At 41.3% G+C, this 12,973-nt stretch overlaps 1 protein-coding gene across 6 annotated transcripts in view; it reads right to left on the reverse strand.

Annotated features, from left to right (window-relative positions):
* ctnnd2a (catenin (cadherin-associated protein), delta 2a) overlaps positions 1–12,973 on the reverse strand; it is a 789,966-nt gene that overhangs the window by 124,086 nt on the left and 652,907 nt on the right. For all 6 annotated transcript variants that reach the window (XM_060899742.1, XM_060899744.1, XM_060899741.1 and 3 more), the window contains 2 exons: positions 6,382–6,499; positions 773–958 (listed from right to left, as the gene is read on the reverse strand). In XM_060899742.1, the coding sequence (XP_060755725.1) occupies positions 773–958; positions 6,382–6,499 (304 nt within the window). The remainder of the gene's footprint in view (positions 1–772; positions 959–6,381; positions 6,500–12,973) is intronic.

A 12,973-nucleotide genomic window follows, 5' to 3' on the forward strand; every position in this document is an offset into this window, starting at 1 on the left:
CTTGCCTGCGACCCTGTAGAAGGATAAAGCGGCTAGAGATAATGAGATGAGATGAGATGAGATAAACCACTGAAAGCCGAAAGCGTGATTTTTTTTAAACTGGCTGAAACAGTGGAGTTCATGGAAAAAAACAAACACACACTCTGACCTGACTTATGTTAAATATACGTTAAATATGTACGAAATACAGACAGCACTAAACTATTGGTTCTTTTCTGGTACTGATCCTGAAACGTTGAGTCCCGGTGGATTTCGATTTCGGATACTCATGAGATTACTTCTTTAAAAGCTCCCAAGCCCTAAAATGACTGTTTATGTCCTTCCATTAAACCTAATTCTACTTCGAGTTTTATTTTATCAAAAGTACTTTCAGCGATCTCTTCATTGAGTAAACAAATAAAAGGTCATAAATAATTAAAGAAAAGATTGGCAATGCGAATCATTATGTGATTATCCAGGACACACCCACACGGCCCGGTTCTGCTCAGACTGTCAACAGGACGTTTTCTTTTAAGCGATAATAGTTATAACAGTAGTGATACATATTGTACATCCCTTGAGTAGAGAACAAGTTGTAAACATTTATGAAATGACTGATCTTTAGCACCACACATTTTTTATACGAGTTTAAACCATGCCTCTGCCAGGAGTTTGAAGTTTTAATGCTGCTGGCGTCGTCCCTAAAACCTTTCAGTGCATTGGGAACAGGATGAACACATCCCACAAAAACCGCTGCTAATTGCTTCTCTTCTCCTGCCAACATGATCCCCACCTGATCCAGCGCCTTCTTTTTCTTCTTTTTCTTCCCCCAGCAGCCTGAACTCTCTCCGTCCTTCCCGTTCGAGTCGCTGCACAGAAGGCCGTCCAGCTCTTCGGTGCCCATCTGCTGTCCCTGAGAAGTTTCTGCTGCCAGTCGGTACGAGAGGTTCCTCAAGATGCACACACAGTTTTCTATGGTCTGAGACAGAAAAGAAGTTAAAGTTAATCCAAATCCTGGGACATTCCACACACACAAAAGTGCAGAAGATGAAGAAGAAGAAGGATGACCTGCAGTGTGTTAATGCTTTGTTGCCAGAGAGCCAAATAATGATCAGATGCATTAAGCAGCCATTTACGGAAAACATCGACTTGTCCATCGCTTATCAAACAGGAAACGGTTCTCTCAGTTCTCCTTCAGGGACAGATCGGAGTTGCTGAAAAGCACTAGAAAGAATCTGTGCTATCGCACATCCCAAAGTGCCTAATTATATAATTATATACCTTGTCATCCATTTAAATGAGATTAAAGAAAATCCGTACGGAAAACACGGCAAGCTCGATCCATCACCATTTAACTCACACTTCATTTAACGAGGTATTAAAGGGAGATACAGTAGCAGTGGGAGAGGGACGCCTGCCAGGCCAGTGAGGGAATAAATGTGAGGAAATTACGATGAAAAATGATTGACTTGCTGCGGCTGCTTGTTTTTGTCGTCGCCAAGCGAGGAGGACGAGCCTCTCTGCAAACAAAAATAATGACTGTAATCAGACAAACACTGGCGGAATTATGCGCCGTCCATTTCAGACATAACGAAACACGCTGACGTGTACAACCCGCGTTCTTCCAGCTGAGTTTCACTAATCAAGAAATATTTCAACCTAAAACTTTAAAGCCAGACTGCCATTCAGATTTTTCAAGTGTAGGTCTTAAAAAGAATTTTCCCCGACACTTAATTATTTTTGTTTAGTGGACCAAAATTTACTGAAGTCGAATCACAGACTTCCAATTTTATTATTTTTTTAAAAAATAGAAGAATTAATGAATTTATCTCCACATGGCCCGAAATTGTCCGCTATTTTTTCCTGCTTCACCATGACCCAATTCAAGAGACTTTGTCATGCATGACGTGGTGGGCTTTCCCCGTTCACGCAAGGCATTGTGGGATACAAATTTGAAACAGGAGAGAAAAATGGAGGACGTGAGTGTGCGAATGAAATGTGAAAGAGCAACTACAGTAATGGAAAGCGAGAAGAAAAGACGTTATGTTATATACGAAGGAAACTAATAAATATCGGCGCTCAGCGAGCAGCTCGGTGTGATCAGCTGTTCGTTTAGCGACAGAATGATGGAACTGTCAGTGCACGCTCAAAGGTAAACCTGCGCATGCGCACACACACACGGAGTTCCTCTGTCTGCTTGACATGCGCGATGTGAGCGATTTCATGCACATTACTTGCTTTAATCCCCTCAAATTAAATAACTTCCCAGCCACAGAATGGCCTTTTATTTATTTTTTTTTATAAATTACAGAAATAAACATGCATCACAATCACCACATTTCAGAGGAAACTAAATTTCACCGGTTTTATAAAATTGAAAGGCCATCTACTTTTAAGACAATTTATTATTATTATTCGGCGGCACGGTGGTGTAGTAGTTAGCGCTGTCGCCTCACAGCAAGAAGGTCCTGGGTTTGAGCCCCATGGCCGGCGAGGGCCTTTCTGTGTGGAGTTTGCATGTTCTCCCCGTGTCCGCGTGGGTTTCCTCCGGGTGCTCCGGTTTCCCCCACAGTCCAAAGACATGCAGGTTAGGTTAACTGGTGACTCTAAATTGAGCGTAGGTGTGAATGTGAGTGTGAATGGTTGTCTGTGTCTATGTGTCAGCCCTGTGATGACCTGGCGACTTGTCCAGGGTGTACCCCGCCTTTCGCCCGTAGTCAGCTGGGATAGGCTCCAGCTTGCCTGCGACCCTGTAGAACAGGATAAAGCGGCTACAGATAACGAGATGAGATTATTAAAGGTCTTGTGGATTTAACGAATGCTCAAGTTAGCCCTTGAACTTTTTATATTTCCTTGTAAAAATATTTCAAAGATTTGTCTGATCAACATTTTAAGAATTTGACCTTGATTCATGAGAAACGTTGTACGCTTATTGTTAGTACGCATAATATTACAGATATCAGAAATTATTCCCTGTGTCTGAAATCGCTCCCTACTCATTATATAGGGCACTATATAGTGAGGACGTCATTTTGTAGTGCTGTCTGAAACGATAGTGAGGATTATTTACACCCTATATAGCGCACTCAAAGTATCCCACAATGCATCATGAAAAGAAGTGTACAACCGACGGTCACTAACCAAGCAATATATCCCATCATGCATTGCGGTTGCGCTGAAAGAAATCAAATTAAAAGTCTCAAATTTGATTTAATAAAAGGCAGCGGCAAAGAAGAAAGTATTCAGCCTTGATTAAAAACAAAAAACAAAAGATGCAGCAGACACAAAGTACTTTGTATTGATTAATGAGGGAAATACGCTCAGTATAATATGGATTTATCACAAAAATACATGCATGTATTTATTATTTTGAAAACCCACCAGCCAACTGATCTGACACGTTTTAATTGTGCGACAGTAATGACGTAAATACCAGCGTGACGGTCTAATGTCCAAAAGCGTTCTTTCATTTTACCAATGAGCTCACTATATAGTCCTCTATAGAGTAATTCCCTATGCACAGTAGGGAGTAGTGAACGAGTGAGCGATTTCGGACACATGGATTATATGGCATGAGCTACTTCTGTGAAAATTGTGCGTTCTGATTGGTTCCTTGGCGGGCAGTGTTTTCCCGTCATGCCTGTGGGTGATTATGGACTTTCTTTCCAAGGCACTAGCTTTCAATGTTGCAAAAAAGAAAAAAAGAATTGGAAATGAAAACGGGATCAAAAACGGCCGAAACAGAAAAGACAAACAAGTCAACGGGTTATTCAAGAAATGAGCAACGAAGAGCATTCAGAAACCGCTAAACGCTGACAGAAATTCAATTTTGAAGCCACTCGGTGTTTATTCTGCATGCATGACTCAACTATGTTACAAATATGATGTGATGGAAAGCAGCGTCACGGTTCATTATAATGACCATTGATTTTAATCTTCGAAATAAAAAAAGACTTATAATAAACTCCTTATTAACCTCGCTTGTTCGGTCTTTAGGGGAAAATATCAGGCCAAGGTCTTTTGCTTTACTGTCAAGCCCTCAGTCTGATGTTTTCCCGTAAAGATCTCACTCTCGGTTAATAAGTAGCTAATAATTCAGTTCAGAGTGTAACAGCAACTCCACTTCATCACAGCATTGATTATTAACTGTTCTTGATTATTTTCCTCTAGTGACACAGTGTTGTGTGTCACCTCCTCACCCAGCCTTCGTGACCGTAAGTGATTTTGTCTCACTTCTAGGTCACTTTGGATAAAAATCGCCTGTCAGGTGAACAAACCCAGAGCCGCGTTATCGGTCATACGAATGTGCTCTGTATTTCATGTGTTGAGCTAACACGCTCACACAAATGTGTTTTCCTGTCTTTTGGCTTGAACCGGTTCTGTCCTGACAGCATGGTGAAGAACAGATTTGTCATTCTCAGCGTTTACGGCTCTGCAGGGGGGCGGCAGCTGTAATGGCCTCGATACCAGCTGTGAGAAACGTGTGAGATGCCAGGCTTGGAGTGAAAGCTGAGTGATTTGAGTGACTAAAGGCCAACAGTGGACTCGCTTTTGCTTTATTTAGAGTGGATTAATGTGCAGCGATTAAAAGGACTGAGTTCGTGTTGTGCCATATTAACGCTTGTTAGAGACCGGAGGGCAGTGACTTTTCGACTTGTGTCCCACAAACTGCTCCAGGTTGAAAACGTTTGCAAAAACACCTATTTGACAACAAATCAAATCTCTCCGCTCTGTGGCTGCCTTTTTGAATGAGTTAATAAGACAGGAAATTACAGAAATGGATTTATAATGGAAATCATTTTTGCTCATGCAGATTAAACCTGATTATCTCCATTATCCTAATATACTGTTATTTGTTTTGGGATTTTTTTTTTTTTGGAAAATTTGCTTGACATCAGGGTGACTCCTGAGGATAAAAGAGGTAGGACCTCAAATCAGCAACACCTTTTTTGAACTCTGTCATGTTCCTGAACAGTTTGTGCAGTGCATTATCCTTCTGAAAGAGATCATTAGGGAATACTGATACCATGAAGGCGTGAGCTTGGTCTGGAACAGACCAACATCTACATGAACACCAGGACCCGAGGTTTCCCAGCAGAACATTGTCCAGAGCATCACACTGGCTTGAAGTCCACATGATATAAAAGAAAACGTGATTCATCAGACCTGCTCACCTTCTTCTTCCATGACAGTTCACTTCTGATGCTCACGTGTCCATTGTAGACCAGAGTCAGCATGGGCTCTCTGACTGGTCTATACAGCTTCAGACTGTGATGCACTGTGTGTTCGGAGTCCTTTACATCATTAACTTTTTCAGCAGTTCGTGCTCTTCTGTCGGACTGGACCAGATGTGCTATCCTGCCTTCTCGCCCTCACACATCAATGAGTCTTGAGCGCCTGTAACCTCGTCGCTCTGGTTCACTGGTTGTCCTTCCTTGGACCACTTTTGTTCGGTACTAACCACCGCATACCAGGAACACCCCACAAGATGTGCCATTTGGAGATGCTCAGACCCAGTCGTCTAGCCATCACAATTTGTCCCTTGTCAGAGTCGCTCCTTACGTTTGCATATTTTTCCTGCTTCCAACACATCAACTTCAAGAACTGACTGTTCTCTTGCTGCCTAATATATCCCACCCCTTCAGAAGTGCCACTGTAATGAGATAATTAACGTTATTCACTTCTTCACCTGTCAGTGGGTTTAATGTTATGGCTGACTGATGTATAGAAATGAAGTTGTAAATGTCCAGAAGAAGTCGTGGCTCTGAAGGTCAAATACAGCTTTGGTAAAGACTTTCTGTTGTGTGTCTCATCCTCAATGCTTCTTTTAGCACTGAATTTGTGTTATGGCATCACATAGTTGACTTAAAATCAGTGAATAAAGGACAAAATTGATTTTGGATTATTATTATTATTATTATTTAGAAATTATGTAATTGTCGATATAATAATATATAAAATTGAATTAGTGTTTTTTCCTTACAATGATGAAATACACATACTCAGACCTCTGGACTGTACAATATTCTGATGCAAGAGCTACAAGAAGTTTTTTTTCACTCGGTTTAGATTCGAAAGTCGGCAACAGTGGAAAAGATGAACGAGGCGGAGGAGGAGGTGCTGAGGAAGCTGGAATGAGCCGGAGTTTGGAAATGACCAGAGGCAGAACGCTGAGTCCAGCGTGTGGCATCAGCAAGGCTCAGCGCTCAATTCTCATTACCATAAACACGTTTCCCGTGCTGGCGTCACCACCCTGAACAGGAGCGTCGTTAAATCATTATTAAAGTACACCTTTTAGGACACAGAAGCCGGGCAACCTTGAGAAAGCATCCAAGCACAAAACATTTGTGATAGTGATCGTGAAGGAAAAAGATGTGGAGGAAAAAGAAGACAGATACAAACCTTGCTATCAATCTCGCTGCTCCCCAATGCAGTCTGGATGACAAAAAGCAGAGCGTCTGTCAGACCTTCACACTCCCTCATCCTCCTCCTCGCCTCCTCCCCGGCCGAGCTCACGTTCCTGAAAGACAGATATTTATTCTTCATCATCATCATCATCATTATTATTGGTAGCAGTTGTTATTACATTTGCTGTTTATTATTTCACTTAACCTCCTAAGACCCAAGCTGTTTTTTTACATGCATTTTTTATTTCTTTTTGCTATTTGGGCTTATTAGAACCTGATTAGAATAAAAACTAAGCATCATCTTTGATAAAATGTACTTTTTGAGAAAAAGTATGTCCACATATGTGGATTCTTGTTCTGAATTTCTAAAAAGTGCTGTCCACGTATGTGACCGCTAGGCCCTAGGAGGTTAATAACAATTTAAAATAAGAATATTCAAATATTCATTAAATAGTAATTAAGCAATCAATGAATTACCTCCACCAACTGTGTTGGGTGAGGTTATGTTTTCACCTCCATTTGTTTGTCTGTCCCCAACATAACTCAACAAGTGTGCTCTGAGAGCACAATATCCCCCGCTAGCAACTATATCTTAGCTATAAGGCCATACTCTGCTAAAACGCGACTGAATTGAACAAAATTACAATATGTGTATTACTGACATACAACAAAGAATCCTGCCAAGTTTCATGAAATTCCTCCAAAAATTGTGAGGGAAGTTGATTTCAGAAAGCAAGCACACCTTGATGAAATTGCCAAAGTACAGGTTTGTTAATAATCAAGGGCATAACTCTGGGAAAATCTGCCCAAATTAAACGAAATTTCAATCTGCGTATAACGGTCATATAACAAAGCCTTTTGCCAAGTTTGGTGAAATTCCTCCACAAACTGTGAGAGGAGCTGATTTCAGAAGAACCTACACCCTCATGAAATTGTCAAAGTGCAAGTTATTTAATCAAGGGTCCAAACTCTGGGAAAATTTTCAAATATGAAATTAAGTCGCAATCTGCGTATTACCGTCATATAACAAGGAATTTTACCAAGCTTCGAGAAATTCCTCCAAAAATTGTGAGAGGAGTTGATTTCAGAAGGAAAACACACTCATGAAATTGTCAAAGTATAATTTTGTTAATCAAGGGCTGTAACTCTGGGAAAATGTGACCAAATTTAACGAAATTACAATTTGCGAATTACCGACATATAACAAAGATTCCTGCCAAGTTTTGCGAAATTCCTCCAAAAAGAGGAGTTGATTTCAGAAGGTGAGCACCCTTTCTGAGATGGACAGATGGATGGATAGATAAACATCGCCATGACATAATCCCCCTTCAGGCCTTTCAGCCAGCGGAGGATAATAAAAACTACTGTATAAAACCATCAAGTAAAAACCACTATATGACGTTCCCTGAGAGTTCTTTGAGTGGTTAACATTTGTAATCAAGAACTATTTACGGTGAAAGATGAAATTACTGCTGTCTTCAAACAGAATTCGTGAGCTCGCGATTACAACATGGGAAATCGTGTACATGAAAAGCTTGGCGTTTAAGTGGTAAGTTGTCGCAAGAACACCACTGCTGGGAAACGACATCTAGAAGCCACTCACGTGGCTTCTAGATGTTAACCATGTAGCAAGCTAACAAGCAGGTGATGCAATGTAGGAAATGCAAAGGCTGAATGAAAAGATGACGCCATTGGGAATATCGATATTGTCCTCAGACATATTATAAAACAAGAGAGTACTCTAAGAGCACAATATCCCCTGCTGGCAACTCGACCATAACTCTGGTAAAATGCAACTGAATTGAACAAAACTGCAATATGCGTATTACCGACATATAACAAAGAATCCTGCCAAGTTTCATGAAATTCCTCCAAAAATTGTGAGAGGACTTGATTTCAGAAGGTGAGCACCCTTCCCGGGATGGACAGACAGACATCGCCACAACATAATCCCCCTTCGGGCCTTTCGGCCAGCGGGGGATAAAAAGTAGTGAACAGCTTTTGATGAAATTTTGCGGAAAGGTGGGCCATAGCTCAAGCAACAATTGATTAGATTTTGATGCAAATCTGGATATGTATGCGGATCCAGGATTTTTGTTTGTTTGTTTGTTCCCAATCTAACTCAAAAAATAATGAATGGATTTGGATGAAATTTGGTGGACAGCTTTAGTATTATTCTAGGTTCAAGTGATTTGGTTTTGATGTTGATAACGTGATGGTGATGGGCAGCAGAGTGGGGGGGGGGCTCCTCCTAAAGTCCACTGTCATCTCCACAGTTTTGAACATGTTCAGTTCCAGATTGTTCTGACTGCACCACCAGGCTTCACTCAATAATCACTTGTTTGTATAAAAATAAAAGAAATAAGAAGGACCCCAAGAACTATCATGGGCTTTCTGTTACTGTCATGAGTTCCAAAATCTTCATTGCAATAATTGTTGAGCGTCTAAAGCCACTCACGACAAGAAGCATTCCTGTTACCAACTCGGTTCGGCTTCGGATTAAACAAGTCCACAAAAATAATGTGATCTTTGTTGGAAAGAACATTATTAATAACCATGAAGGTAATTTGTTCTGCTGTTTCATCAGTCTAAAAGCAGCTTATGACTGGATAAAGTTGGTCTTTTTTCAAGATCTTAGCGATACATGCTGGCGCTTCAACTCGTCAATTTGCTCAAACACATTAATGTTGGGATAACTGCTACAATTAAACATTCAACATCAGCTTTTGGCGGCACGGTGGTGTAGTGGTTAGCGCTGTCGCCTCACAGCAAGCAGGTCCGGGTTCGAGCCCCGTGGCCTTTCTGTGCGGAGTTTGCATGTTCTCTCCGTGTCCACGTGGGTTTCCTCCGGGTGCTCCAGTTTCCCCCACAGTCCAAAGACATGCAGGTTAGGTTAACTGGTGACTCTAAATTGACCGTAGGTGTGAGTGTGAGTGTGAATGGCTGTCTGTGTCTGTGTGTCAGCCCTGTGATGACCTGGCGACTTGTCCAGGGTGTACCCCGCCTTTCGCCCGTAGTCAGCTGGGATAGGCTCTAGCTTGCCTGCGACCCTGTAGAACAGGATAAAGCGGCTAGAGATAATGAGATGAGACATCAGCTTTTGAAACCATCCGTGACTGCAGACAAGGAAGTCGTGAATCTCAGAGCATCTTCGATATCTATCTGGATGTTGTTGTGACATGTATCCTTTATCAGATTAATAGTGAAATCCCCGAACCCTGGTCTTCTCATCAAGTATGCAATTCCTTTTACTTGTACCAATCAAAGTCAATGAAGAGAAGATCCTTGTAGTGGAGAGACTCACACTATTCATGTCAGTTATGCAGACGATGTTGTGCTCTTTTGCATCTGAAATGGGAAAAATGCTGAAGTTATTTGATGAAGAGTTCATCAAGTTCAGGTTTGGTCTAATTATCTCAACATCAAAAATGACAACGATGTGTTTTATCATGGATAGCAAATGTAACAAGCCACTTTATCATTCAATGCATCTCTACAGCTCATAAGAAGTGGAACGAACTAAAAACAGTACATACTGATCATCGTACAGATGATCATGTGATAAAGCTTTAAGCTTTAAAGCTAGACCGCCTTTCAGATTTTTCAAGTGTAGGTCATAAAAATAATTTTCCCGGACACCTAATTATTTTTGTTTAGTGGACTGAAAGCTACTGAATTCGAATCACAGACTTCCAATTTTATTAGTTTTTTAAAGTAGAACAATTAATGAATTTAAGGCCACTTGGCCTTAAATTCTCCACTATTTTTTCCTGCTTCACCATGACCCAATACAAGATACTAGGTCATGCATGACGTGGTGGGCTTTCCCTGTTCATGCAAGGCATTGTGGGATACAAATTTGAAACAGGAGAGAAAAACGGAGGACGTGAGTGTGCAAATGAAACGCGAAAGACCGATTACAGTAATGGAAAGAAAGTGAGAAGAAAAGACGTTATGTTATATACAAAGGAAAGGAAACGCAGGACCAAACTAATAAATATCGGCGCTCAGCGAGCACCTCGGTGTGATCAGCTGTGTTTAGCGACAGAATGATGAAACTGTCAGTCAAAGGTAAACCTGCACATGCACACACACGGACTTCCTCTGTCTGCTTGACTGCGTGAAGCAAGCGATTTCATGCACATTATTTGCTTTAATCCCCTCAAATTAAATAACTTCCCGGCCACAGAATGGCCTGATATTTTCAGATATTACAGAAATAAACATATATCACAGTGACCACATTTCAGAGGGAACTAAATTTCACTGGTTTTAGGAAATTGAAAGGCCGTCTAGCTTTAATGTCAGGTGAGATTCATAATTGCTTGTGTTCTACTTGGATGAACTTCCGTCCATTCGAAACGGATTCTAACGAGGACATGTCCCACCATGACAACACACCGAGGGAAGCGCTGCTATCGGAATTCCCAAATAATCCAATCTGCGATTAATGACAACGACGATGTGGTCTGGCATTTCAAGTGAACTAATATGGACATATTTGGACTCATCCTTTCCTGTCCAATCTGAATCCAACAAGCCAGATCCAACACTTAGAATTCACAGCGCACTGCCCTCCAAAAACAAATCTTTACATATAAACAAGAAACCATATGCCTGAGGGCCTCGGAAGCGCTACACTGAGATTACTGACGTTTCTAAATTACAACTTCAAAAAGAAATACAGGGTAAAGCACGATTCTCGCTCCTGTTGGAATCGATCCTGGGAACCTGAGCTGCTGCAACAGCCGATGGTTCATGATGATGATGATATTATTATTGTTACCTTGCCTGGGACAGAGTCCACGAGGGGGCGAGGTATTGTTTTCAGTGGGGTTTCTTTGTTTCTTTGTTTTTTTGTTAATGATGTTACAGGAAAACGGCTGGACCAATCTTCATGAAACTTTCAGGATACAACCCCGATTCCAAAAAAGTTGGGACAAGGCCATGTTTACCACTGTGAGACATCCCCTTTTCTCTTTACAACAGTCTGTAAACGTCTGGGGACTGAGGAGACAAGTTGCTCAAGTTTAGGGATAGGAATGTTAACCCATTCTTGTCTAATGTAGGATTCTAGTTGCTCAACTGTCTTAGGTCTTTTTTGTCGTACCTTCCATTTTATGATGCACCAAACGTTTTCTATGGGTGAAAGATCTGGACTGCAGGCTGGCCAGTTCAGTACCCAGACCCTTCTTCTACGCAGCCATGATGCTGTAATTGATGCAGTATGTGGTTTGGCATTGTCATGTTGGAAAATGCAAGGTCTTCCCTGAAAGAGACGTCGTCTGGACGGGAGCATATGTTGCTCTAGAACCTGGATATACCTTTCAGCATTGATGGTGTCTTTCCAGATGTGTAAGCTGCCCATGCCACATGCACTAATGCAACCCCATACCATCAGAGATGCAGGCTTCTGAACTGAGTGCTGATAACAACTTGGGTCGTCCTTCTCCTCTTTAGTCCGAATGACACGGCGTCCCTGATTTCCATAAAGAACTTCAAATTTTGATTCGTCTGACCACAGAACAGTTTTCCACTTTGCCACAGTCCATTTTAAATGAGCCTTGGCACAGAGAAGACGTCTGCGCTTCTGGATCATTCTTAGATATGGCTTCTTCCTTGAACTATAGAGTTTTAACTGGCAACGGCAGATGGCACGGTGAATTGTGTTCACAGATAATGTTCTCTGGAAATATTCCTGAGCTCATTTTGTGATTTCCAATACAGAAGCATGCCTGTATGTGATGCAGTGCCGTCTAAGGGCCCGAAGATCATGGGCACCCAGTATGGTTTTCCAGCCTTGACCCTTACGCACAGAGATTCTTCCAGATTCTCTGAATCTTTTGATGATATTATGCACTGTAGATGATGATATGTTCAAACTCTTTGCAATTTTATACTGTCGAACTCCTTTCTGATATTGCTCCACTATTTGTTGGCACAGAATTAGGGGGATTGGTGATCCTCTTCCCATCTTTACTTCTGAGAGCCGCTGCCACTCCAAGATGATCTTTTTATACCCAGTCATGTTAATGACCTATTGCCCATTGACCTAATGAGTTGCAATTTGGTCCTCCAGCTGTTCCTTTTTTGTACCTTTAACTTTTCCAGCCTCTTATTGCCCCATCCCAACTTTTTTGAGACGTGTTGCTGTCATGAAATTTCAAATGAGACAATATTTGGCATGAAATTTCAAAATGTCTCACTTTCGACATTTGATATGTTGTCTATGTTCTATTGTGAATACAATATCAGTTTTTGAGATTTGTAAATTATTGCATTCCGTTTTTATTTACAATTTGTACTTTGTTCCAACTTTTTTGGAATCGGGGTTGTAGATGGGCTTTGGTCTCAAATAGAACCTCCAACATTTTGGGGGTCATCCGGTCAAGGTCAAGATTTTTGTGGGTACTGCTTCATATAGAGGTGGTAGCCACTACGTCATCATGCTGTAAGAATGTAAGAGTGTAACAATTGTGCAGTACGGTGTGTTCTGATTGGCTGAGAGCAGTACAGTGTGTTCTGATTGGCTGAGAGTAGGAGAGAATCTGAAATAGAATCATGTTTATTGGCTAAGTATGTTCACA

This window comes from Neoarius graeffei, chromosome 19, assembly GCF_027579695.1.
Source record: "Neoarius graeffei isolate fNeoGra1 chromosome 19, fNeoGra1.pri, whole genome shotgun sequence".
Lineage (NCBI taxonomy): Eukaryota > Metazoa > Chordata > Actinopteri > Siluriformes > Ariidae > Neoarius > Neoarius graeffei.